The following is a 25,316-nucleotide window of genomic DNA, read 5'->3' as shown; positions in this document are numbered from 1 at the left end:
CCACTTATTTGTGTAAATAATTTTCCTTATTTTTAATTCTTTCTGTAATCTTTACCTAGGATTAATTAACCTCTGATAACTTGGGCTCAAAATGTTGCTTTGATGTGTAAATTTGGCTTTTAAGGATCATTTTTGGGGGAAATGGAGTTATTTCTTGAGCATCGTATTCCATCTACATTATGTTTATTTGTGTCCAGAATTGATTCCCAAACCTTGAATTGTTAACGTCTAGTTCAAGTTATTTAGCAGATATTCTATTCATGGTAAATACTGAATAGCTTTAAATGAATAAATCTGAAAAATAAAAACCTGCCCATTTTGCCTTACCCCTTAATAAAATTTATTTTTCTAATTATAAAAGTAAACACTTTACAAAGAAATATTGTAAAACATATAAAATTTGTTAAATATAGAAACAAAGAAAAATTACCCCAAATCCCAAATTATAACACAGTCACTACACCCTTTTCAGTGTATTTCCTTCTGATATTTTTTCAAGTGTTTTCAGATTTTCTTGTGTAGTAAAAATCTAACTAACTTTTCCTCAAGTTGCCTAGATGGATTTTTACCATCTAGGTAACAGTGATTACTTATTTTTAATGTTTTTTAATATATTCCATCAAGTAAATTATTACCCTGCCATATATCTAGGATGCTTCTGTCTTTTCACAAATATCTTTATGTTAATAGCTTTTTCAATTATTTTCTTATGATTTTCCACCCAAATGGAATTATGTGTCAAAGAATGTGAACCTTGTTGCACACTACCAGTTTGCTCCTACAAAATTTAACCTATTTATATAATTGCACAAAAGGGCCAGTATCACTGTCCCATCACCAGTATTGAGTACTATTGTTGACTTCTATTTATGCTGTAATTTTATTGTCAAGTTTAAGACATTCTCATTTTAAAGATGATAATAATGAATTTTATTCTCATATTAATTGTTATAATTTGCCTGTTTTTATATTTTTTCTTCCTCCAAACTCTCTTCTCAACTTTTAGCACTTTCCACGTGTTGATTCTTAATCTAATTATTGTGGGAGCTGGCGTGCTCATGGCCTGTTTCTACCCAAACATAGGAGGAATCATAAGGTACTGCCTGTAAGGGATCTTTGCCCCTTCATATATTGGTCTTTATTTTTATGCTTTTCCTGTTGTTGTTGTTGTAGTTGTTGTTTTGATACAATTGTATAAAATTCCTGTGAGTATTTAAAACCGGTAACATTCAAATGTAGTTCCCTGGTATCAGTTAAGGTGCTCATTATCTTCCATTTCTGCTTATTCCTGACTCTAGAAGCCCCATTTTCCCTTAGCCTTATGTACCTTTCCCCTTCTCTTTTTTCTTTTTCTCACAATTTTCTACTGTATTCCTTTTTCTTTATCCAAAATAAAGTTGTTTTTAATATATAATATACAACTTCCTGGGGTACCTCAAATGTCTCTAATATGTCAAGGCTATGTCCTAACTTTCTTAATCCATTTCTACTCAAGAATATATTTCAGAGTTGACTGTAGTCATAAAGTAAGAGTTTAGATCCCAGATGGCTCTTTCCTTAATATCCTTTCTCCAAATACATTGTGATAGGTTGTGTAGATTGGGAATATATTAGTGACCTCAGATTCTCACAGAAAACTGAAATTTCGAATGATCTGATTTCCTTGACCTGTAGAAAGCAGGACTGAGTCACTTTTTGGAAGACCCTTACCTAAGAAAGTAGCAAGAAACAAAAGGGGAGATTTTTAGCCTGATGCTTATTGAATATAATGGATTTACAAGTTCCCATTAACCTGTTTTCAAGAAAACTAAGTATAGGGAAGGAGAGAAGAAAGTATAGATTCCTCTGTCATGTGTTTAGGTATTTTTGTTACTATCTTTGATAATTATGCTGAATGCCAAGGAGGCACTCTCAGTCTTAAGCAGATGCTAGCAGTCCTTCAACAACTCAGAATTTATAATTAGTTTATAAAAGATCAAAGGTAGGAAGCCTATCTCCAGATGTTTCTGAGGAAGTAGCCATAATCACTGAGATACAGAGGAACTAGGGAGATTTGAGAGATGAATAAAAAACTCTTTGTCAAGCAGATGCTGTAAAGATGAACAGGAAATAATATTTTATATTAACTTAGCAAGTAAAATAAGTTTTAAACTCAAATGCTTTATGTCAACAACAAATGAATCAAAAACAATTTTATTGTAATATCAGACTGAGGAGGATTTAAATTGTACTATATTTACCATAATTGTAAATCAGAAAAACGCAGGATGAATATTAACCCAAAAGCTTTTATTTTGCAGATATTCAGGAGCAGCATGTGGCCTGGCCTTTGTATTCATATATCCATCTCTCATCTATATAATTTCCCTCTACCAAGAAGAGCGTCTAACATGGCCTAAGTTAATCTTTCACATTTTCATCATTATTTTGGGCCTGGCTAACCTAATTGTTCAGTTTTTTATGTGAAATAGTCACCTGTGTTCTCCAGATCTTTCATGGTGTTTTGAACTCTGACAACAGTTCCACATAAACTCACTTGTAAATGCTGTTGTTGCTGTAATTATTAATGTTTTCCTAAGGTAATTTGAAACCAAGGGAAATAGTGGTCCATTAATAAGTAATTCTTGTTAGAATGGGGAAAAGGGCAGTAAGAGTGGTCTTAATCTCTTTCCCTTTTTCATATTCACTCATCTCTTCATTTTCACTGTCTTTTCTGAGTAGAAATATATGCCCCTAGGAAAAATCATGCTGGGTTTTGCTTTTAGAGATGTAGGGTGGGTGGGTTTATTCTGGCTACAATAATGATTCTCAGAGTGTCAGAGCAACTATATTGCCAGATCCCATTTCTGTTTTATGTTTCAGTTATTCACTTTTATTTTATTACTTGCTATATCATTTCTGCAGTTTGCCCAAACCTTTACTGTTTTAGACAGTAAACCAAATACCTCATTTTAAAAAAGAAGTGTCCATGACATCAGTGTTGGTAGAGTGAATTCTTACGTGAGCCCTTAATCTCTGTTTTAAAAAAGAAAGAAGGGAAAAAAAAAAAAAAAGCAATGTCAGAACAGGCCCCATGGTCATGAAACTCATGTAAAATAAAGGAACTAGGAGAGAATTTGTTGCTTTCTGACTCCTCTTTTGTTTCTAATCCAGTTCCAGTTCCCCAAGCCACATTTTTCATAGGAACAAGTATTGTCCTCATAGACCCAGGGGGCTCTTTGGCTTTTTGGACCTCTGAGGATTGCATAGGATGTGATGACAGGACCAGTGGGGAAGAATATAGGAAGCGTGGAAGAGAGGGATATATGAGGTGTTAAGGGAATAGAGAGGGGCCAGAAAGAGTGAGGCCTCCTTAAAAGTGTATTCTCTGCTGGGGGTGAAAGTGATTTCTTCAACACAAGAAAGGATTACTTCTGTTCAAAGTATGACCTCCAGAAGGAGACCCCCTCAACTTACTTCTGTAACTGTCAGGGTAGAGGTTAAATCCCCAAAAGAAAAACTACTTGGATCTGAGAAAAGGATTAGGGAATCTGAATTCTTTGATTAACACTCTCCTCTTTTTCTTTCAAACTAAAAGCTAAACCAAAATCTAAATCCATGTCTTTCATGTAATATAGCCTCCCATGTTCAGCTGGAAAAGTTAAATTTCTCTAATTTTATGGTAACATTAAACGGTGTATTGTGTTAATACACATCCCAAGATAATGTGTAGATTTGTGTTATTTTCCTTCCTTTGAGAAAGACAGGTGAAATGTTTTTTTAAACCTGGTAAAGAGCCCCAGATGCAAGACCAGCCGTTCTTCTTTTTAGCAGAGCTTTCTGTCTAGTCCATAGACCCATACCTATACTGATGAACTGTATTGCCTAAAGCTCTTTTTTAAAAAGTCTCATTATGAAAATTCTCAAGCATACACAAAAGTAGAAAAAAATATGATAAATACCCCATACCCATCCCCTACATTTAGTAATTATAAGACTTTGCCACATCGCTCACCTATCCCCCTTTTTTTCTTTTCCACTGAAACATTTTCAAGTCAGTCTTCAAGTTATGTCATTTCATCTCTACAAACCTTAATATGCACTTGAACTTAGTTACGTTTATTGAGGGAGACAGTCTCTCTGAAGTTGTTTGTTGTTGTTGTTAGCAGAAACTGCTGGTAGAAGTTAGGTAATTAGAAAATTCTGCATTACGTGTCTGGATCCCTGTGTTAACCTCTCTTAGAACAGGAATATAAGGCGTGGAGAAAATGTGTCTCTGTGCCTCTGCATCTTTATGACTTGAGAGTTTTGTTCAGTTAGAGACATAGGAGTCAAAAGCCAGACCTTGAGAGATCTTCCAGGCTTAATCCTTGTTTATCTCTAGTTGCCTCCCTTGTCTTTTTAAAGACTTCAGAGACAAAGTTGCATTGCCTTTTTTCAGTGATATACTTGAATGTTTTAACACATAGAAAAGTCATTTATTTTTGCGCATTTAATAATCAAAGTGAATATGAATGCATTATTGATTAAACTAAAAAGCAACGTGATATCTGCTTTATGTTTTCTTTAAGAGACTTGCTGATTTAGAATTTCCAAAATCCTACATTAGACTTATGCTGAATGACTTTGCCTCCTTAGGTTTTTCTTCACAAAACCAGCTCCTTTGGCCTATTAATTAGCTTGGCTGGAAAACTCTTTGTGTACGTGTGTCCTGGCTCACAAATTAGAATGATGAGATGAGATCTCATTCTGATCATATTACAATTAATTTTAGACTTTCTCTGATGTCATCTCTTTGAATTTTCTAATTAAATTTCTTTCACTTTTTGCTCTGATGTGGTTAATCTTAATTTCTTTGAACTTAACACATAACTGAGGACGTTATAAAATTTAAAATAGCTTGTTTAGAGAGCTCTTCCTTGGAAGGGCTCTGGATGAATATGTGGTATGCTAATACTGTGCCAGAAAGACAAAGAAATACGCTTTGACATTTGACACCTATGGATGATCATCCAAAATCAGTTTCATCATCACACCCGAAAAATGTATTGGAATAAAGAATAAGTTTACCCACAAAAAGGGACTGTATTAGAGGGAAATATTCACTTCATTTACGCTAAATATATTTTGCAAATATAATACAGCCACTAAATGTAGAGGCAGAAGAGTTTTTGGTTTCTACTTGGAGTTCATTAGGAGAATTTTCTTATCTGTAGTTTGACTTACTCATTTCCATAAATAATTGAATAACTACTGTCAGGGAGGGGAAAGTTTCCCCCCATCCCTCTTGAGTTCTTTTGGCTGGTCTAATAATTAAATTGACCCAAGACATTAACAGGAGAAAGAAGCAAAACAAAACAATTTAATTTGCATGTGTAGAATTCTCATAGAAATGGGACCCCCGAAGTGACCAAAGCAAGCTGTTCATATATGATTTTTAGACAAAGATTTGTGACGATTTAAGTTATGCTAGGGAGCAAACTGATGAAGAAGTAACAACATTTGTTTATAGTATAGCTTTCTAAGCCTTGAGTTCCCTAACTCGGGTGATAAGGACGCTTTGTAGCCTCCTGGTATAGGGAGGATACCTTCACCTGGGAGATTTATTTCTCGCTTTCATGGGGCAGGGGGAAGTCAGAGTGTTTTTTATATCTTTTGTTTCCACCAGCTGTTTCTCAAGTAACTTTAATTCAAAATAATCACTATGCCACTGTGGCATATCTTGGGGCAGCCTGTCCTGAGCCCCAGCACTGCCATGTTCGGTACTTTGGAGAAGGCAAATATGTATAAGACATCACTCATATCCTAAAGGAACTTGTGGTCTAGTAAAGGAACTATGCCTACAGATTACTATAATGCAAGGCACTTTCAGACAAAGAGAAACAGATGCCTTCCAGTCGGGATCCTCAGGGAGGGCAGGTAAAGGAAGCTGAGTGGTAAAGCTGCAAGGACGCATTTTCAGCCTTCTAATAACTGTCCAAAATTTTAGGTGTTTGATACATTCACCGTCAAGTGGGATCTTCTAAAGTGTAATTGCCTTTACTTTGGCAAATTTTCTCTAAGCTAAGTTTTATAAGAAGTATTTAACTGCTTCTGTATACTGTTTATTGTTCTCTTTGCATTTTAACACTGCAAGACTCACTTCTGTGAATCTTGGACAGCAAAGTACAATTGGTCAATAGGGGAAATAATCACTAACACATTGGGCAGTACAAACAGAAAGATTCTATAAGATTTTCTCTCCAAAAATTTGACTTATTTGCATTCAAAATGTCAAATGTTTGGGCTCATTGATTAGAGCAGAAAATATTGATGCTGCTTGTTTTCTTTACAAAGCAGTGACCTGTTGCTTTTTAGAATCTGGTCGTGGTGGTGGTTTGTTTTCTCATCCCAATTCGAACGTCCAAAAGAAAATCCAAATCTAGCTGACACCTAAACAATAGAATGTTACATTAGTTTGTTGTCCAAAATGGAACGCTCACAAGGCAGCCTGGCTGGCCTCAGTTTCACAGTCGACTGCCGACTTCACTTCAGATTATGTAAACATGTATTGCAAAACAGCTCTGACGGGAACCTCATAACCTAAACACTATTCTCTGAAATGTAATTTGTTGTCTTTTTATATAAAAGAAGAAATTAAATCAAAATTATTTTGAAGAAAAACGACTCTGGGATTTTGTTTAATTGAACTTTGCCAGGAAATGCCATTGCCTAGTAGCACTGACCCCAGGGTAGAAGGAGACAATCTTTTGCAGGGTCAGACTTCTCAAGTGACTCTGTGTGTGTCACATCAGGTCACTCAAGTGACCGACGCATGGCTCACATGCCCTCCCTCATGTTCTAGATCCTAAAAAAAATAGGTATATCCTTTGTATGTTAACCAAAACCTAAAATGATCATCCCTTTTGGACAATAAGCTGTGTGACTTCTCCCTCTAAGAGCATTTCAGAATGAATGTGGCACTTCAGATAAGCATAGCCCAGTTTCTGGCAAAGAGCTTAGTATCATAATCTTACAGAGCCATTTAAGGCAATAGAGAGCTCTAATCTTCTGCCTGCCTTAAGTAAAATTCCTTTTTTTCCCCAATGTCATTTTTTGTTTTTATATTTCTCAACTCTTCTGCAAAGATAAAATAAGGCTATGTCTTTTTAAAAAATTAAAAATTCTTCCATTCTCCTTATTCATCTCAGGCCATAAAGTACAGGGCTGGGATGGGGATTAGAAAGAGCACAGTCTGCAGATTTTTCCTCCTTTGGGTCTCTCTTGATATCCCAAGTAATCCAACTCTGTTTGGTTTTAACAGACACTTAATATACACTTGTTTAATCAATCAGTTAATGAGGCAGGATTCCACTTTAATGGAAAACAGTAATTGCTACTTTTTTTAAGAGTTTTTCGTTTCTACTTGGGGTTCAATACCAAAAAAAATAATAATAATAATTGGGCCATTCAGGTTCAGAATTAGTCTCTCAGCCCATTCGGCCAATATTTAAGTACTAACCGGATGCCAGACTCTGTGCTAAACACAGAGCATCCAGTGGTGAACAAGGTGGATGTGGCCCTGACAGTCAGCATCCTTGCCCACCCTCTGAACTCCAGCAGCTGGTCATTTTCCAAGGTAAAACTTTAATTATAATCACACAAAGTTATGTAGACATGTGGACAAAAACTGGAAGGGGCCACTGAAGAATAAATGTGGGTTACCTGTTGAAGTGATGAGATTCTAGGTGAATCATTTATGTTGTTACTTTATTATCTGCATGACAAACTTTCTAAAAGGATGTCTGTATTAAAAGAAGGCTTGTAGAAATTTATCTATACTCAAGCCATGAAGTAAAGGACCAACTTACAAAGAACCTTTGGGATGGGGGATAGAGGTCATTGGTTACAGGGCAGGTCCAGGTTTAGTGGGGCCTGAAGTTATATAATTTGTTCTTCCCTCTTAAGGAAAAACATACAAAATTAGGAAGAACCCCTTACAAGTGAGGATCCCTTGCTTTAACGTTTTTTAGCTTTAAGGTAAATCATCCACACAGCTCTGGGGACAGGATTTAGAAGACTGAAGGAGGTGTAATGAAGAAAAGTTTCAGCACTCAGATATGTCAAGTTTTGAGTGCCTCTGCTACCTTTAAGAACTGTGACTTTTACTAGATCTGAGCCTTTACTTCTCAAAGAGTCTAATTGGATTTAGCAAAATAGCATGGGATACAAATTCAGTAATGGTTAATATGGGATCACAATAGGACATTTTTCTTTTTTAGATTAGAGAGGTTTTACTTGGGAATGGGTTTTGCAGCAGGGGGGTTTCCTTTTAACTTTATAGAAATAATAGAGTTCAAAGATACTGTTTGTCAAATACCTATTCAATGAATCTTAGAGATGAGGAATATTTTAAGGGCTCTTGATGCAGAAAACAAGCTGCCAAGAGCAACATTAAAATAAGGTAACATTTATTTATTCATACTTCACTTTGTCCCAGAAGGGACCTATTTTCACCACAATAAAGTAAAATCAACTTTGCACAATTAAGTCTCTTTTTTTAGAGACTAAATTAGAACTTTATGACACTCCTTAAGGAGAGGAAACTCTTCAAATAATTATACCTTTTATAATTTTATACTTTGTAGCTCATATTATAGTTCCTTATTGTAGGTAGATAAAGCATAATTCAATGCAGTAAACGTATTGATGATTGTCCTAGAATTGGAAATGCAAATATAGAGTTATCCTTCCCAGTGCTGCTAGAATTCTCTTAATGTAACATGACCCTGATTATATCCCTCCTCAGTGCCTCAATAGAAAAATGGGCAAAGGCCTTGGTAACAGGCAGCTCTCAGAGGAACAACTGCAAGTTAACATGAAGATTTAAAAAGTTCAGAGTCGAAATACTGATCTGTGCTAATGAATAAACCTCAAAAACATGAAAGTGAAGGAAGCTAGATGCAAAAGACTAACAGTTCCATTTATATGAAATATCTAGAAAGGGCAAATTTATAGGAACAGAAAGCAAAATAGTAGTTCCCTGTGTCTGGGGGTGGGAGCAGGGATTCACTGTATATGGCTATGTGAAGGAGATTTTCTAGGGTGACAGAAATGTTCTAAAAGTGGATTGTGGTAATAGTTGCACAACTATATAATTACTAAAATCATTGAATTGTACACTTACATTGAATTTTAGGAAGTGTAAATTATCCCTTGAAGCAGTTTTAAAGTTCAACCTCAGTAGAAAAGTAATTTAAAATGCTTTCTACTTGTTGAATACTAAAATAATAATATTATTATTATAATACACTGACAAAGGTATGGGAATGAACACTCGTACACAAGTGGTTGGTGTAAAAGTGGGTGTAAACTTTCTGAAGGTAATTTGACAATATGCGTCAAAGCCTCGAAATGCTCATATACTTTGACTCACTTCCAGATATATGTCCTAATTGGAAGGTGTGGATATATAAACACAAAGAGGTATTTATCTCTTTACTATTTGTAATGGAAAAATTAGAAACAACCTAAATGTCCAACAATAGGAGATAAATTATAGAATACGCATCAGTAGAATACTATTTAGCTATTTAAAGTGATGATGCAGATGCCTATATGTAATTGTCAAAAAGATGTTTATAAATATAAGTGAAGAGAGAGTACAATTATGTGTAGTATTTAAAACATTTGTGTATATATATGTATATATTTGGAAGTTTATATAACATGAATATTGGGCATCTCTGGGTATTAGGACTATTGGGTGTTTCTTTTCTCATTTGTTTATCTATTTTCTAAAGTTTTTAAATGTGTCATGTTTTATGAAAAAAAGCAATAAAAGTTTTTTTTCTTAAAAAAGAAAATATCTTTCACTGACTTCTCATGACTTTTAACTATAAGGATCCCTTTTGATGATATAACAAAATCCTTTGGACCCTCACACAATAGTAGTTCTGTTTTTAGTATTTATTGATTTATAAAAATAATGACCAAAAGCTACTATAACTTCTATACCACTTATACATAGCTTTGAATATATTATTAAAGTATCTACAAACATTTAAACAAGCGCCCCCCACCCCCCTGCACACACACACACACACACACACACACACACACCTTTTAGACCTATTTATTTAGTCTACATTATAAACTTTGAAACAACTCTGTGGTCTGCAGGTTGGGAAGGACCAACCTAGAGAATAAAATAGAAATGCTTTAGCATGGTAACCAAGGCTTTTTATTACAATCTTTATACCTTTCAAACCTCACACCAGTTCATACAAAACTACTAATTCTCTCTTATTCAATCTGCTTTTGTACATGCTGTGCCCTGAGCCTGACGTGCCCTTCTCCTTTTGTACACTTGACAAATGTTTATCTTTCAGGATGTTGCTTGGAAATCAGCCTTAACTGCCTCCCAAATAGTTTAGGTGCCCCCTTTTCTGTGCTGTCCACTTCACACATGCTTTTATTGTAGCATTTATCACATTGTATTGTAATTACTGGCTGTGTATATTTCACCATCCAGAGGAGGAAGTTCACCTTTGTACCCACTGCTTCTAGCACATTGTCTGCAATAGAAGAGGTGCCTGCAATCTTAGTTGAATGAGTGCACAGAGAAAGACCCAGGCCTTGCTCTTAAGGCACTCGGTCTAATCAGGGAGATATGCCTGTCTAATATATGATTAGTCCTGTAATAAAAGATGTGAATGAGCACACAGAAGAGTTAGTGATTAATTTTGACTTGGTAATTAGGAATTGCTTTCCAGAATAGGGTCCATTTGAATTAAACTTATTTTGACAAGTTGCAGAAAGGAGGAATAAAAGCCTTGAGTCCCTTGGTACACTTTAGAAATTCATTTTGTAGAAAATGGAAATGACTCACCAGTTACTCCCTGAACTTCTAGCTCTCCAGCTACCCTCAGCCCTAGCTAAGCCTGGTTCCCACTGCCCCAGCTTCCTTTCCTCTCACCTCATTGTCAAAAATCACTGACAGTAAATTTCCTTTTTAGGATGCTGAGCTGGCACTCTAATCTGGCAAAGAGTTTGCTTACCTGGTCAGATACATGTTTGGGTGGTAAGAAAAAGTGCTATGTGAGGGCATGGGAGAACGGATTTCTAATCGTGGCTTTGCCATAGAATCACTGAATAGACTAGCTTTATGGCACGTTCACACTTCTTGGCCTTCAGTTTCCTCTTTGCCACAATGGAGGTAGTTAGAATAATTATACCTCTTTTACCTAATTTATATAATTATTTAGAAGAATATATAACACTATGTAAAAACACCTTATTAAGCTGTGATACACTGTACAAATGCTCAGTCTGGGGATTATATCATTACATTCCTAAAAACACTTCGTGGAATTGGCCAGGCTCCTCCTATTGAGGGGCTGTACAGCTTAAGAAGAGAAGCATGGCAGTGGGTTGGGAAAAGAAATCTTGTACAGTCAGTTGAATGGTTTTCAAGTGAGTGTGGGTGATAAAACATCTGGAAATCATAGAAGCAAAATATTGATGCATTTAATCACATCATACAAATCAGGACTATTTAGTCCTAGTTCTGACTTTTCTGGCAAAACCATCATTATATTATATGTATACAAATAAAAAGTAAAGGAGATATTTTACCCCTCAGCTCTTTCCTCAGTCTAAGCCCAACGTAGGGTTACCTGAGCCCTTTACTCACTGTAGTAGTCAGGGTTCTCAGAAAAATAGAACCAATAGGAGACAGGTAGATAGATAGATGATGATGATGATACATAGGTAGATAAATAGATGGATAGGAAGGTATCTTAAAGAATTGATTCACGTGATTGTAGAGGCTGGTAAGTCCAAAATCCGCAGGGCAGGCTGGCAAGCTAGAGACCCAGGAAAGAGCTGATGTTACAGGCAGTCTGCAGGCAGAATTCCCTCTTCCTCAGGGGATGTCAGTCTTTCTCTTAAGGTCTTCAACTGATTGGATGAGGCCCACCCACGTTATGGAGAGTGATCTGCTTTGCTCAGAGTCTACTGATCTCAGTGTTTATCTCATCTTAAAAGGAACTTCAGAGCAACATCCAGCCATGTTTGACCAAATAATCTGAAACCACAGCCTAGCCAATATGACACAAAATTAATCATCATACTCACCAACTTTGAAATCACAGCAGCAGGTTGCAAAGAGTTTCCCCCTCCCTTCCTTATCAGTTTTCCAGGAATTTCTTAAGGTTGAATGTCCAATGGCGATGCTGGGTGTGCTGTGTTAGGAGATAGCGTGTCATGTGATAGCAGGTCCAGCAGAAAGCAGCTCTGAAACACTGAGAGATGAGGCCCAACTGGGACAGCTTGCAGGGACAAGCCAGTCCTGGGGCCAGGAGTGAGATGCAGAAAGGGATCCTCTGGTCAGGCCATTGCTCAAGGCCCAGCAGCAAACAGTGCCCTCACAAAGCAGTTCTAATCCTATCCATTGGGCCCAGCATTTCCCAGGTCACAGTTTGAATGACAAACTTAACCTGATGCTGGTGAAACACTCAGAGGCTGTCTTTAATTACAGTTGAGTTTGTTCTCTTTTTTTCACATTTACAGGTTGTTCTAAAGGTTTTCTTTAATTGTGTATTATGCAAAGACCAAGTCTAAATCATCTCCGACAGCCTTGCTACTCTGAATCCTGATTCGAAATCTTGGTGAATGTGTATTTTGTTGTTTCTCTAAGTCCTTCTCAAGTAGTCCTCTTGGTTCCTTTGTTTCTGATGACCTTTTGTCTAGTACCTGGAGCATATTAATGCTCTATGGTTAATCAGATTTAGACTGCTGCAGGAATTGTGTTAGTTTATCAAGTTAACTCCAGGGGGTTCTCTGCAGAAAAAAAAAGCTAAGGTTTGCAGAGGTTCCAGTAGTTCTCAACCCTGACCGACTTCACTGGGCTCAATACTGTACCAAAAGCAGCCAAACCTATTTCCCCAGCATTACACAACAGTTTGGAAATTGCCAGTTGTTACTCTCTAAGTGTTTTGGTTACTGCTTTAACCTTAACACCTGTTACTTTGTCATAGGGCAGATGGATGCTCAGGAAATACTTGTTGATGGAATGAACAAGATACCTGGTAGAATAATTTGTAACAAATCAAACTACAAACAAAATAGAAGAAAGTATGAGTGAATGCTTCTCTTGGCTGTGTGTGGATAAAAACTATCTTAAGTTTACGAGCCATGGAGAAAATCATCTGGAAAAAAAGGTGTAGATTTGATTACATAAAACTGTTAAGCTCTACAGATCAAAAAAAAAAATTGGCTACATATATGACATATCAATGTGAAAGTAAATAAGGGGGAGAAATCTAAGATTCCAGTTCAAAAATGGGAAGAACATAAAAACAGACAATTCGGGCCTCCCTGGTGGCGCAAGTGGTTGAGAGTCCGCCTGCCGATGCAGGGGATACGGGTTCGTGCCCCGGTCTGGGAGGATCCCATGTGCCGCGGAGCGGCTGGGCCCGTGGGCCATGGCCGCTGAGCCTGCGCGTCCGGAGCCTGCGCGTCCGGAGCCTGTGCTCCGCAACGGGGAGGCCACAACAGTGAGAGGCCCGCATACCGCAAAAAAAAAAAAAAAAAAAAAAAACAGACAATTCACAAAAGAGGAAGTACAAATACAGTCATAAAATAATAAAAACCATTTCCTAACAACTACTATTAAGAAAAAGAAAAAAAAATCAGTGCTCATTACTGACTAGGGTACTCTAGTTGGGCACACTCCATATTTGCTCTTGATCATCAAAGCCAAGATTTTAAAACTCAAAGCTAGGCATTGAATCAGTTTCTCTCTCTGAATTTTATATGTTTAGACCCTACCTTAGGAGCAGTACAAAACAAAAGCCCTGGGACTTCCCTGGTGGTCCAGTAGTCAAGAATCCGCCTTCCAGTGAAGGGGACTAGGGTTCGATCCCTGGTCAGGGAACTAAGATCCCACATGCCGCAGAGCAACTAAGCCCGCGCGCCACAACTACTGAGCTCTCATGCCTCAATGAGAGAGTCTGTGTGCCGCAAACTACAGAGCCCATGCGCCCTGGAGCCTGCACGCCACGACTAGAAAAGAGAAAACCCGCGAGCCATGACTAGAGAGAAGCCCACGCACCACAATGAAGAGCCCTCACACCGCAACCGAAGATCCCACATGCCTCAACGAAGATCCCATGTGCCGCAGCTAAGACCCAATGCAGCCAAGAAAAACCATTTTTTTAATAAATAAATATCCCAGAGCTGTCTAAAGCTCTAGGCTTAAAAAAAAAAAAAAAAAAAAAAAAAAAAAAAAAAAGCCCTCACTGCTGCTGAAATGATGGGAGAGGGGTAGGAGTACAAAGAATTGAGAACTGTAAGATTAATATTATAGTATTATTCTATTATAGGTAGGTAGGGATCAAATATATTTGATTAACTTGAGGGGTGTGATCTATATGTAGTCCACCAACACTTAATCTCAGTCATTCATACCTTCAATGAAAGAATCGTCAGTGACTACAGAAAATTATGAAACCTGTTATATTACTGATACTGCTTTTTATTGGGTATTGGTTTCTCAAAGGCCCAGAGAGAGTGATGGAATATAGCATCAACTTTGTTATGTATAGCTATGTCAGACAAATAATTTCTTCTTTCAAAATTCTTTCTCTCTTTCAAAAAACTATCAGTTTATTCTAATTAAAATTTAATAGTTTTTTATCATTAACACAGGCCTCAAAACTGAGAAAAATTACAAATCATGTGAATTTCAGAACCTTTTTTTTGCTTGCTAATCACAAACTACAATGTGAATTTCTACAAGAGCAGGGTGCCATGTCACAAAAGATCAGTCTGGCTTCAGAGTCTGTTCTTATTTTCCCTGTGTGGAGGACAGATGTTTTTTGTTGAATCGGGACCATAATTTGCATCTGGTAGGACAATGGCCCGTATTTTCTTCTCCTGTCCACACGTGGAAGCTACACTGACAACAGCAAGAGCTGCTCAGAGATAGATGCAAAATTTGGCTCAGTCAGTGCAAAAGTCAGCCTGACTTTTAAAAGTAAATAATCCAGTTAACATCTAGTGAAGAGCAAACCAGCTAGTGGATTTGGAAGTTTCCTTTAGAATTTCTTGAAATTTTCCTTTGAAATTTCCAGCCCAGAGTATGAAGTAATTCCAGACTCTAATGAGCTTCAGAGGCCTCTCCGGCTGTAAATAAGAACCAAAATAATTGTCTATATTGGTTCCAGGACCTTCTTAGGCAGTAGATAATTTATTGTTTGTTATGCCCTATGTCCTGGTTTTCCCTAAGTAATTGATGTGTTCTCTTCTTTTTTCAGATGGCTTTTCTAATATTCACCTTTCTTCAAAATGATCCTGAAAGATGAGCCAGAAGTCCCATAACTGCTTTCCATAGGGGGAAGCTGGGGCCCAGAAAGGTTAAGCAAATTCCCTACCAGGGCAACAGAGGAACTCTAGGTTCTCAAGTGGTTATGGAAATCTAGTCAAAATGGAATGAAACTTCTGCTTCCTTAGGTTATCTTTCCTGTTTGTTTAAAATTAAATCCTTTCCATTTTATCAGTTCCTAGGAGATTGTTTTTGACACATGTAAATTTGGAGTCCCCTCTAATTGGAACCAGTTTTCTCCAGGACACCCCAGTCATTGGTTATGAGGCCTCTCCTCATATAAATGCAGCCCTCAGGACTTGCCTGGTGGTCCGGTGGGTAAGACTCCAAGCTCCCAATGCAGGGGGCCTGGGTTCAGTCCCTGGTTGGGGAACTAGATCTCAGCATGCATGCTGCAACTAAGACCTGGCACAGCCTAAATAAATATTAAAAAAAAAAAAAAGAAAGAAACCTAGCCTTTTAAAAATAACAACAACAAAAAAACAGCCCTCTTCTGGCCAAGCAGGCCATTGCTGATCAATGTCACCAATATTACCCAGAGGATGTAGAGTGATCCGTTTAATTGCTGGCCCTGGAGTGTATTGTCTATGAAACCCATGTACTCGGGGTTTTTCGCTTAGTAAAGCTGTTTGAACATATTTACTCTCAGAGTTTTATTATTTACTTTTAGGTTCCAAGATACCTTGATCATCTGAATTGAGAAAGAAAGATTTAACCTTGAGAAAGGAGAAAAAGTAGAGAGGGAGTTATGGGTTTTGTGAATTTTAGATTTTCCCAGAGAAAAAGTTGAAAAGGGGACAATTCTATTTTTAGGAGCACAAAATTCTTGAGCCATATGATATACTTCCCTTTTCATAGAGTGAAGTTAGAAGGACTCTAAGAGATTTTTTTAGTCCAACCCTCTCCACCTTACAGATGAAGAAATTGAATTCAAGTAAGTTTTGACATGTCTTAGAGCTATTTCCCTGTCACTGTGTATACATTTACCTTATTTTTATTTTTTATTTTATTTTTTTGCAGTACGCGGGCCTCTCACTGTTGTGGCCTCTCCCATTGTGGAGCACAGGCTCCGGACACGCAGGCTCAGCGTCCATGGCTCACGGGCCCAGCTGTTCCGCATCATGTGGGATCTTCCCGGACCGAGGCACGAACCCGTGTCCCCTGCATCGGCAGGCGGACTCTCAACCACTGCGCCACCAGGGAAGCCCTACCTTATTTAAAAAAAAAAAAAAAAAAAAAAAAGCCGTGCAACATTCTATAAGGATGCATCTTAATTTATTTAGCCATATTTCTTTGAGGAATATTTTGGTTATTTCCAATTTTTTTCCACTATTATAAACAATACTGCAATGAATAACCTTGTACAGGTGTCTTAGTATTTACTTAGTATTTTTACAGGATAGATAACCAGAAACGAAGTAAAACTTTTAGTAGAAATAGTCCTCTTAGGAAATTGTACACATGGCTGCACATCCTTGCCAACACTGGATATTATCAAACTTTTAAGTTTTTGTTTGTTTGTTTGTTTTGGTCATGCCACGAAGCTTGCAGGATCTCAGTTCCCTGACCAGGGACTGAACCCGGGCCATGGCAGTAAAAGCAGTGAATCCTAACCACCGGACGACCAGGGAACTCCCCGAATTTAAGTTTTTAAAATAATTTTGGTCTTTTACATTTAGCTCATTGATCTATCTGAAATGTGATTTCCTGTGTTATGTGAGATGGGGGCCTAACTTCCTCATTTTGTCAATACTGAGTATGAGAGGAGGAGCGGAGCGCTAGGTGTGGGAAGAGAAAGGAAGGCAGCTAAAGGCAGCCACCAGGTTACACAATCCACTCAACAAAATAAAAGCCGTCAGCTTACCAGACCTGACCCCCGTGGATACCTTAGAAGGCCAGTTAGGGACCATGTAGAACGGTTGCATCATGTATGCACTTGGGGGTTTAACTGTACAGGCTTTTAAGCTTCTGAGGGCCCAGGTACTAGCAACTTTAGGACATTTTAAGAGACTTTTAAATGTAATTTTGTCTACCATGTCAACAATAAAACCTGAACTGTCTGTCTATCCTCCACCCAGCCCCAGCTCTAGATGTAGCTAGAGCGTGCTGCCTTCTGAGGGTTCCATTGCGTGCCTCATCCACATACAACCTCCAAGGATCTTATGAAAATGTTCCTTCCAGTAGCATATGTACACATATAGTTCATTCCTGAAAGGATTTTGAAGTTTTTCAGTGATTTTTTTTTGGTACCCCTTATGTATATGTACCCAGCTGCCCTAATCCATAACCCACTCTTTCTCTCCATGCTTCAGAATTCTTCTCAACACAGTGCTCTGGCAGCCAACACCAATTGATCAGTGTTGACCCACAGGTGGAATCAGTTTGCCATCTCTAGTCTAGGTCATTGTTAGTAAAAGTCCCGTGGTATTAGTGGAAGATTTTTGTCTTGAGTGTACACATTTTATCACCATGATGTGCATCAGTGGTCTCACACACAGATTCGAGACAAGGGTTATTGGAGGTGGTCTGGCCACCCAGGGAAAAATAGGATGTGGCTCTTTGGGGAAGAAGACCCTTCCTTTTTCCTTTAAGGGCTGAGGTGAGTCATAATTCTTCCTGCTTTATCTATCAAAGGGCAGGGTCTGTGATATGATTTCATATCAAGAGTTCAGAGGTTGCCGAAGTAGGGATAGCAGATTCCTTTGGTGCCCTACCCACATTCTCTAGCACTCCCTGCTATTATTAAAGCACTTGGCTTCTGTGACTCTTCCTGAAGACTTTTGCTCTGGTTGCAGAAGCTCACGTGGCTTGTGCACAGGGCAAGTGGCAAGTGCTGGGCAATCCATGCCCTCAGGAGCAGCATTCAACCAGTAACAGGTGGGAATTATGGTACAACACTCCAAGGGGTACTCTGCAGTTTCCAAGGAGTCTCCCAGCTGCCCCAGTGGCAATGGGCTTGTGAATGCTTCCTCTCTATGAACTGCCTTCCCCTCCCCGTCTCACATCCCCATTCCTCTACCGAGATCCCCTTCCAAATAACCGACTTGCACTCCAATCCTTTTTTCAGAATCTGCTTCTGAGAGAACCCAAACTAAGACAGGAGGGGACATCACCTTTATAGTGGGGGATGACATATCTTTTTGAGCACTGATACTAGCTAACAAAGCACTTTAAGGAGCTACCTATAAGTAATAATGAATTGTAATTCTTCACTCGGTAGAGAGATGCAAAGATTCTTCTGTTTTTGTAGAAACAAGGGAGCTATGAAAGATAGGGTAGGGAACCCCTATCGTACCTGACACCATCTAGCTGAAACATTGGGGGTGCTGGGCTTGCTAAGAAAATCTCCACAAGAGGCTGTGACCACAGAGAGGTCCAGGCTCAAGCACCAGTAACTGTACCAGAGGTGGCAGTGATAAATAAAATATTACATTGTGATTTTTCCATTTGAAAAAATTATAAATATATCCTTATTTCAAAATAATATGTCACTCCAGAATTGCCAAACGTCGTTTGATGGTGTTATCTGGAAAAAAAGCACAACCTAAAAGCTGAGAATTATGTTTTATTCAGCAGGCATACTGAGGATGTAAGCCCAGGAGATGGGCTCTCAGATAGCTCTGAGGGACTGTTCTAAAGAAGTAAGGGAGAAGCCAGGATATATAGGAGTTTTTTGAAAAACAAACAAAAAAAACCAGGTAGTCAAACACCAAAAGGTTACTGTTAATTAAAGAAAAAACAGACATCTCAAGTTAATGAATTTAGTGCTTTTCTATATATGAGAAGGTGCAAGAGTCTGGGCTTCTTAATGAAATTATTCCTTTGATTTGCATCTTAACTATCTAGGGCCAGTATCTTTTTTGGGGTGCACTGCTGGAGGCAGTTGCTGTGACTGACGGCTTGATGGCTACAACATCCTTTGTTTGCTGATAAGGCAACATTCTTTGTCCACAGGGCCTCATCTTGGTCATAAATTCAACCAACATTTGGGAGGCATTTCATGAGCAATTTTGTCCCAAGGCACTAGGAAGTCTTCCTAGACCAGGCAAAAATTCTGGGCCACTCACTGTGTTGATAATCTAAAATTCTCTGGGTCGCCTGGCTTATGAGTTTGGTATAATCCAGGAAATGTTTTCCCTTGTTGCTTTTCTCATACCTAGAATTGCACTATGACAATTATTCTATATAGAGCTACATATATGATCAACTATCTTGAGATGCCATTAATTTTGTTGAAGGCCAGGTTACACATTCGTAACGCAAGAGACAACAATCTTATAAAACAGACAGGATATAAGTAATACAACTAGCAACATTAATAAGGTCATAGTACAACATAGTACAAGGTATAAATAATTTGAAAACAACAAGAGAGAGCACATTAAAACAATGATTAGTATCACTATTTGTAATCTGGTCACAATAAGCCATCAGGTCCACAGGGGAGCCAGGTGGAGAAGCCAAATTCTGGAAGGATCAGGTTGAGAGAAAAAGATAAATATTTCATCTTCTTTACAAAAGTATACTTTACCAGTTTGTTGTAGATCATAATTAGTGTAAGAGGAAAGGTTTTCTAGAAAACAAAGAGTAAAAGCCAGTATATTTTTTAAAAGTCATAAAATTATAAACCATATTTATCAGTTCATTCAGTCCTGTGTAATTAATTCCTGTTGATCTGGATGAAATCATCAGGTTTTCCATTAGAGTTTTTAATTTCTTACCCAGTTCAGTGGTATGATCTAAAAGTTATCAGAAACTTATAATTGTTAAAAAGTGCTTTTTATGAATTGTCTTGAAGATCTTCATTTTATGAAAGCATCAGAGTAAAACAATGATTATTTTTAAACAGCAAAAGACTTTAAATGGCATGGTTAAAGAGTTGATTATAATGCAATTGACAAGGAACTTGGATATTTCTGTGACATACAACATTTTAAGATAATAACTAGAATTATGCCTGATAACCTTATACCAGGACATATCAGACTTTTAGGAATGCCATATAAATTTTGGAATATATACATATTAAAGTCATCTAACCTAAGAAGGTTTTTTTTTTACATCTTTATTGGATTATAATTGCTTTACAATGTTGTGTTAGTTTCTGCTGTACAACAAAGTGAATCAGCTATATGTATATATATATATCCCCTCCCTCTTGAGCCTCCCTCCCACCCCCCTAGGTGGTCACAAAGCACTGAGCTGATCTCCCTGTCCTATACAGCAGCTTCCCACTAGCTATCTGTTTTACACATGGTAGTGTATATCTGTCAGTGCTACTCTCTCATTCATCCCAGCCTAAGAAGGTTTTATCATCACTTATTTGACAATGTTTCTCATGTAATTTAACATAAATAAACCTAGTTAATTTAATATCTCCCTTTGGGATGTTTCAGGGGCCCTTTGAAGCACCCCAAAGTTAGCTGGAGGTCAAATGAACTTTATTTAGAATTTGACTAGGGGAAGTTTGTGAAAGATGTCAAAAAGTTTTAAAACACTTGGTTAAATAGGATCATAGGTTGCTGTGAAACAATACTTATTTGTTCAACCAAAGTGACAATAAAAGATTTTTAAGGCAAATACAGATCATTTAGAAGGCAAACAAATTCACAGTTTGTTATTAAAAGTAGCTCAACATTCCAAGAAGACTTCGTTCTCTTAACAGAGAGAGAACCAAATTCCAGTCCTGCACCAGCCCACCCTCAATAAAAAAATTTATTTACCTATTATATTTAACCCAATCCCAGCCTACCATGTACAAAACTCTTCTCTCAGAGTTCCCTTTCTAAAAACCTTCCACAACTTTCTGTGTCTGTATTAGTTTATCTCTTATTCTCCTGTTCCATTTAGAGATAACAAGCTGTAGGACAAAATCACCCTTGCCTCTTAAGAAAATGTATTTCCGTTTTTCATACCTTCTCTTGTTGAAAACACACATCTTACTTTCCTTGCATACTGACATGTCTCCCTTATTATTTCTAGTAGCTTTATTTACATATTACAATTTTAACCCTTAAAAACTTTAATCTCTAGTGAAAACTGACAAGCTGCAAGTAATTGTGAACTGTTGGTCATACCAGCATTTCCTGGTTGGCAAATTTAGGAATATTTCATAACCTCTAGAAACATACTTCTTCTGATAGCGTAATTTCTTTTCTCAGTGTTGTGCAAGAAATGTGTCTAATAAACCCCAAACATCTTTAGTTTTCCTCTCATAAGAAGACAAAAGCAGACCTGTTTAGCAATTAATGTTCCAGTATTTTATCTTATTCAAAATGACCTGGCTATTATATGAATTCTCTTCATTTAAGTTAATTTAGCAATAAAGTTTCAAGTTACCAAAAACCTGGAGAAACTATTTTAGGTAGACATACCAAAACATAATTATTCCTAAAGAGTTCACCTGAAAACTCTTATCTCATTTACCTTTATTTTATAACTTATGAAAATATCATACCAAGTTATCATACCAGCTGCAATGGCTGATGGCTTGACGTCCGAAACATCCTTTGTTTACTGATACGGCAGGCGACAGTTACAATGGAAAGATTTTTGTTACAATGGAAAGATTGTAACTGTTCTTAGGTTTTGTTTTTTTAATTTAAATAATTGTTTAAATGTTCATGTTTTTATGAAATTATATTGGTAGAAGATACTATGTTTTAAGTAATATTCTTATCTGCCAGAATTAAAAGCTGCCAACCATTTGCCAGTGTCCCTCTTTTATTGGGCAGGGGGTGAGGGGACAGTGTCATGAAATCCTAAACTCTGGGAGCCACTGATCACAAGCCCACATGGGTACACCCTTTCTAACACAGGGGTTTACACAAACTAGCCATGTAGTAAAGTCAGTGTAGTGGCTGGTCCCTGGCAGCACAGGCCAGCCTGACGGCCATGTGTTGGGGTGATAGCAGAGGCACAGATTTCTCACAGAATGTTCTTCTGGGGCCAGCTGGCAAATCCCTGGCCCCTTGAGCCCAATGCTTGTCCTTGGGCTCTTCACCTGGCCCCCAGGATTTCTCTGGGATGTTCCTAAGCTTAGTTCAAATGCTTCACTGCCCCTGAGCCTCTTTCAGCACCGAGACGTGCAGAGAAGAGAGACTTCTCTTGCTTTCAGTCAATTCCCCGATCTCCTAATACCCCTGTTGGGGGTCTTCACTTTGGAAAAGAGCCTGCCATCATAGCAAAGGCTATTTTTGTTCTTGATGATGTTGTTTTAACTGCTTTGAGGACAGAATTTCAATCTATTGTGAAAACTTATTGCAAATTATTCCTATCACTCCATTCCTCAAATATGTTCCTCCAGTAATAAAGTGCCATGGTTTATCTGCACACAAATAAAATTCAAGCACATTCATAATTATAAGTTGATAGAAACGAAAGGTACCATTAATAACAAGTAAGGAACACAACTTTGGACAAAATAGAAGATGATAGTAGCTAAACTGAGACTATTCTCACAAAAAGAGAAAGGCTAGGTAATTTTTTTTTGGTGTAAGAAATGCAATTCATAGGCCCTCTCACTTGTGAACATAGATGGCAAAATCCTCCCCCAAAAATATCAGCAAACTGAATTCCATAAGACGTAGAAAAAGGCCGTACATTTTAACAACCCTGAAATTTTTAACAACTCTGAATTTTTACTCCCCCTGCATTTAATGTTTTTGACATCATATTTTGCATGTTTTTATTTTGTGTATTCCATAACCACTTATTGTGAATGTGGATGATTACACTACTTTTGTCTTTTAACCTTCCTAAAAGCTTTATATGTTGTTGATCTACAACGTTTACTGTATATTTGCCTTTACCAATGAGATTTTACTGTATATTTGCCTTTACCAATGAGATTTTTTTTTTTTTTTTGCAGTATGCGGGCCTCTCACTGTTGTGGCCTCTCCCGTTGCGGAGCACAGACTCCGGATGCGCAGGCTCAGCGGTCATGGCTCACGGGCCCAGCTGCTCCGTGGCATGTGGGATCCTCCCGGACCGGGGCACAAACCCGTGTCCCCTGCATCAGCAGGCGGGCTCTCAACCACTGTGCCACCAGGGAAGCCCTACCAATGAGATTTTTTTCTTTCATAATTTTCATATTTCTAGTTGTGCTCTTTTAAGGCCAGGTAATTTTTTTTTTTTTTTTTTTTTTTTGCGGTATGCGGGCCTCTCACTGTTGTGGCCTCTCCCGTTGCGGAGCACAGGCTCCGGACGCGCAGGCTCAGCGGCCATGGCTCACGGGCCCAGCCGCTCCGCGGCATATGGGATCCTCCCAGACCGGGGCACGAACCCGTATCCCCTGCATCGGCAGGCAGACTCTCAACCACTTGCGCCACCAGGGAGGCCCGGCCAGGTAATTTTTTAAAGAGATTGAGACAAGTACTAAAAATGAGGTCAATCGTATAAAAAGAGAAAGCCTATATATCCTGGGTTCTGAGGAAGTGAATTAAATGGGAGCAACTTTTTAAACTGGATAAGATGGGGGTAGGTGGGGAGCATCTTCCTGCCTCTATTTACACATAGAGATTCCAGCATGGAAGATCAGAGGCATTGCTCTTCAAATTCTTAGACAAATTGTCCCTTTGGAAAAGTACTCTTGTTTTCTGTAAATAGTAATTTCATAGTATGCATCCAATCTAGGTGGCAATGTGACAAAAGAAGCATTGGGCAAGGCATTCAGAAGATTTAACTGGCGAGGCCATTCTTGAACTGAGATTCCAGATGTAAGAGTTTGCTAGGGCTGCTGTAACAGAGTAGCACAAACTGAGCTTAAACAACAAAAATTTATTGTCTCACAGTTCTGAAGGCTAGAAATCCAAAATCAAAGTGTTGGCAAGGTTGTTTCCTTCTGAAGGCTGTGAGGGAAGGATCTGTTCCCTGCTCCTCTCCTTGGTTTGCAGATGGTTGGCTTCATGTTCATATAGTATTCTCCCTGTATACGTGCCTCTGTCCAAATTTCTCCTTCTTATAAGTACACCATGCATATTGATTTATACCCAACCCTGCTTATCTCACTTTAACTTATATGTCTGTAAAGACCCTATCCCAAATAAGATTACTTTCTGAGATCTTGCGTGTAAAGACTTTAATAAATGAATTTTGGGGAAACTCAATTCAACCCATAACACCGGCAACCTCTCTGGCTTCAGCTTCTCATATTTAGAGAAGAATGTTGGCCTTAATGCTCCTTAAGGGCTCTTTCAATCCCAGCTTTCCAAGATTGTCTCAGCCCTTTTGAAGCTGCCAAGTCTGGCCCCCCTATTTATGGGACTATAAATATAAAAATTTTCCCGACCCAAGCCTGCCAGCCAGTCCTGGAGGGCGGAAAATGAGTAGGGAAATGCTGCAAGGGTGGAGTTTTCCTTTAACCTTTTGTTATTTGCAGGAGTTCTGTAATCAGACAAACATTCAGGGCGTGGTGAACCGGGGGTCCTGACATCTGAAGGTAAATAAGCAAACTCGAATGACATTTGTTCTTTTCCAAATCCCAAGGTTTTCTGTGCTCCAACTATAGATGACAAAACTGTTCCAGAAGAGTGTTTTGTTCTCCCTGCCAATTCATTAGTAACAGAACGGTTGCTGGGCTGTCATCCAGCCATGCTGACATCAGTTCCCCAGTAAAAGAAGGACAGCACTGGAGCTGGGTCTGTGCAGCCAACAGGGATCAGGGGGGCTCAGCTGTACTGACACGTTGGCAAAAAAAAAGGGAAGAAGGGAGGGAGGAAGGAAGGAAGGAAGGAAGGTAGGAAGGAAGGAGGGGAGGAAGGGTGGAGGGAGGGAGGAAAAGGAGAAGAAAGTTGGGAAAGTTTATAGAAATGAAGCGGCCACCCAGGTTCCTCAAGGGACTCAGACAGGAAGGCAGGAGGGAGGGAGTGCTAGGCATGGTGATAACCCAAATTAAGTTCTGGCCAGCATCGTCTTCAGTATTTAGAAAAATTGGGGTTTGCTTAACCTATAAATAAAAACCATGAGTTTT

The 25,316-nt window shown here is 38.4% G+C and overlaps 1 protein-coding gene across 4 annotated transcripts in view; it reads left to right on the top strand.

The window, feature by feature from the left end:
• Window positions 1-3,115, top strand: part of SLC38A9 (solute carrier family 38 member 9) — a 97,434-nt gene extending 94,319 nt beyond the window's left edge. For all 4 annotated transcript variants that reach the window (XM_060092893.1, XM_060092892.1, XM_060092891.1 and 1 more), the window contains 2 exons: window positions 1,007-1,096; window positions 2,301-3,115. In XM_060092893.1, the coding sequence (XP_059948876.1) occupies window positions 1,007-1,096; window positions 2,301-2,466 (256 nt within the window). In that variant the 3' untranslated portion in view covers window positions 2,467-3,115. The remainder of the gene's footprint in view (window positions 1-1,006; window positions 1,097-2,300) is intronic.
• Window positions 3,116-25,316: the final 22,201 nt, after the last annotated feature.

The sequence above is a fragment of the Mesoplodon densirostris genome, chromosome 3, assembly GCF_025265405.1.
Source record: "Mesoplodon densirostris isolate mMesDen1 chromosome 3, mMesDen1 primary haplotype, whole genome shotgun sequence".
In the NCBI taxonomy this organism is placed as follows: Eukaryota; Metazoa; Chordata; class Mammalia; order Artiodactyla; family Ziphiidae; genus Mesoplodon; species Mesoplodon densirostris.
This window is presented reverse-complemented; position numbering and strand designations above follow the sequence as displayed.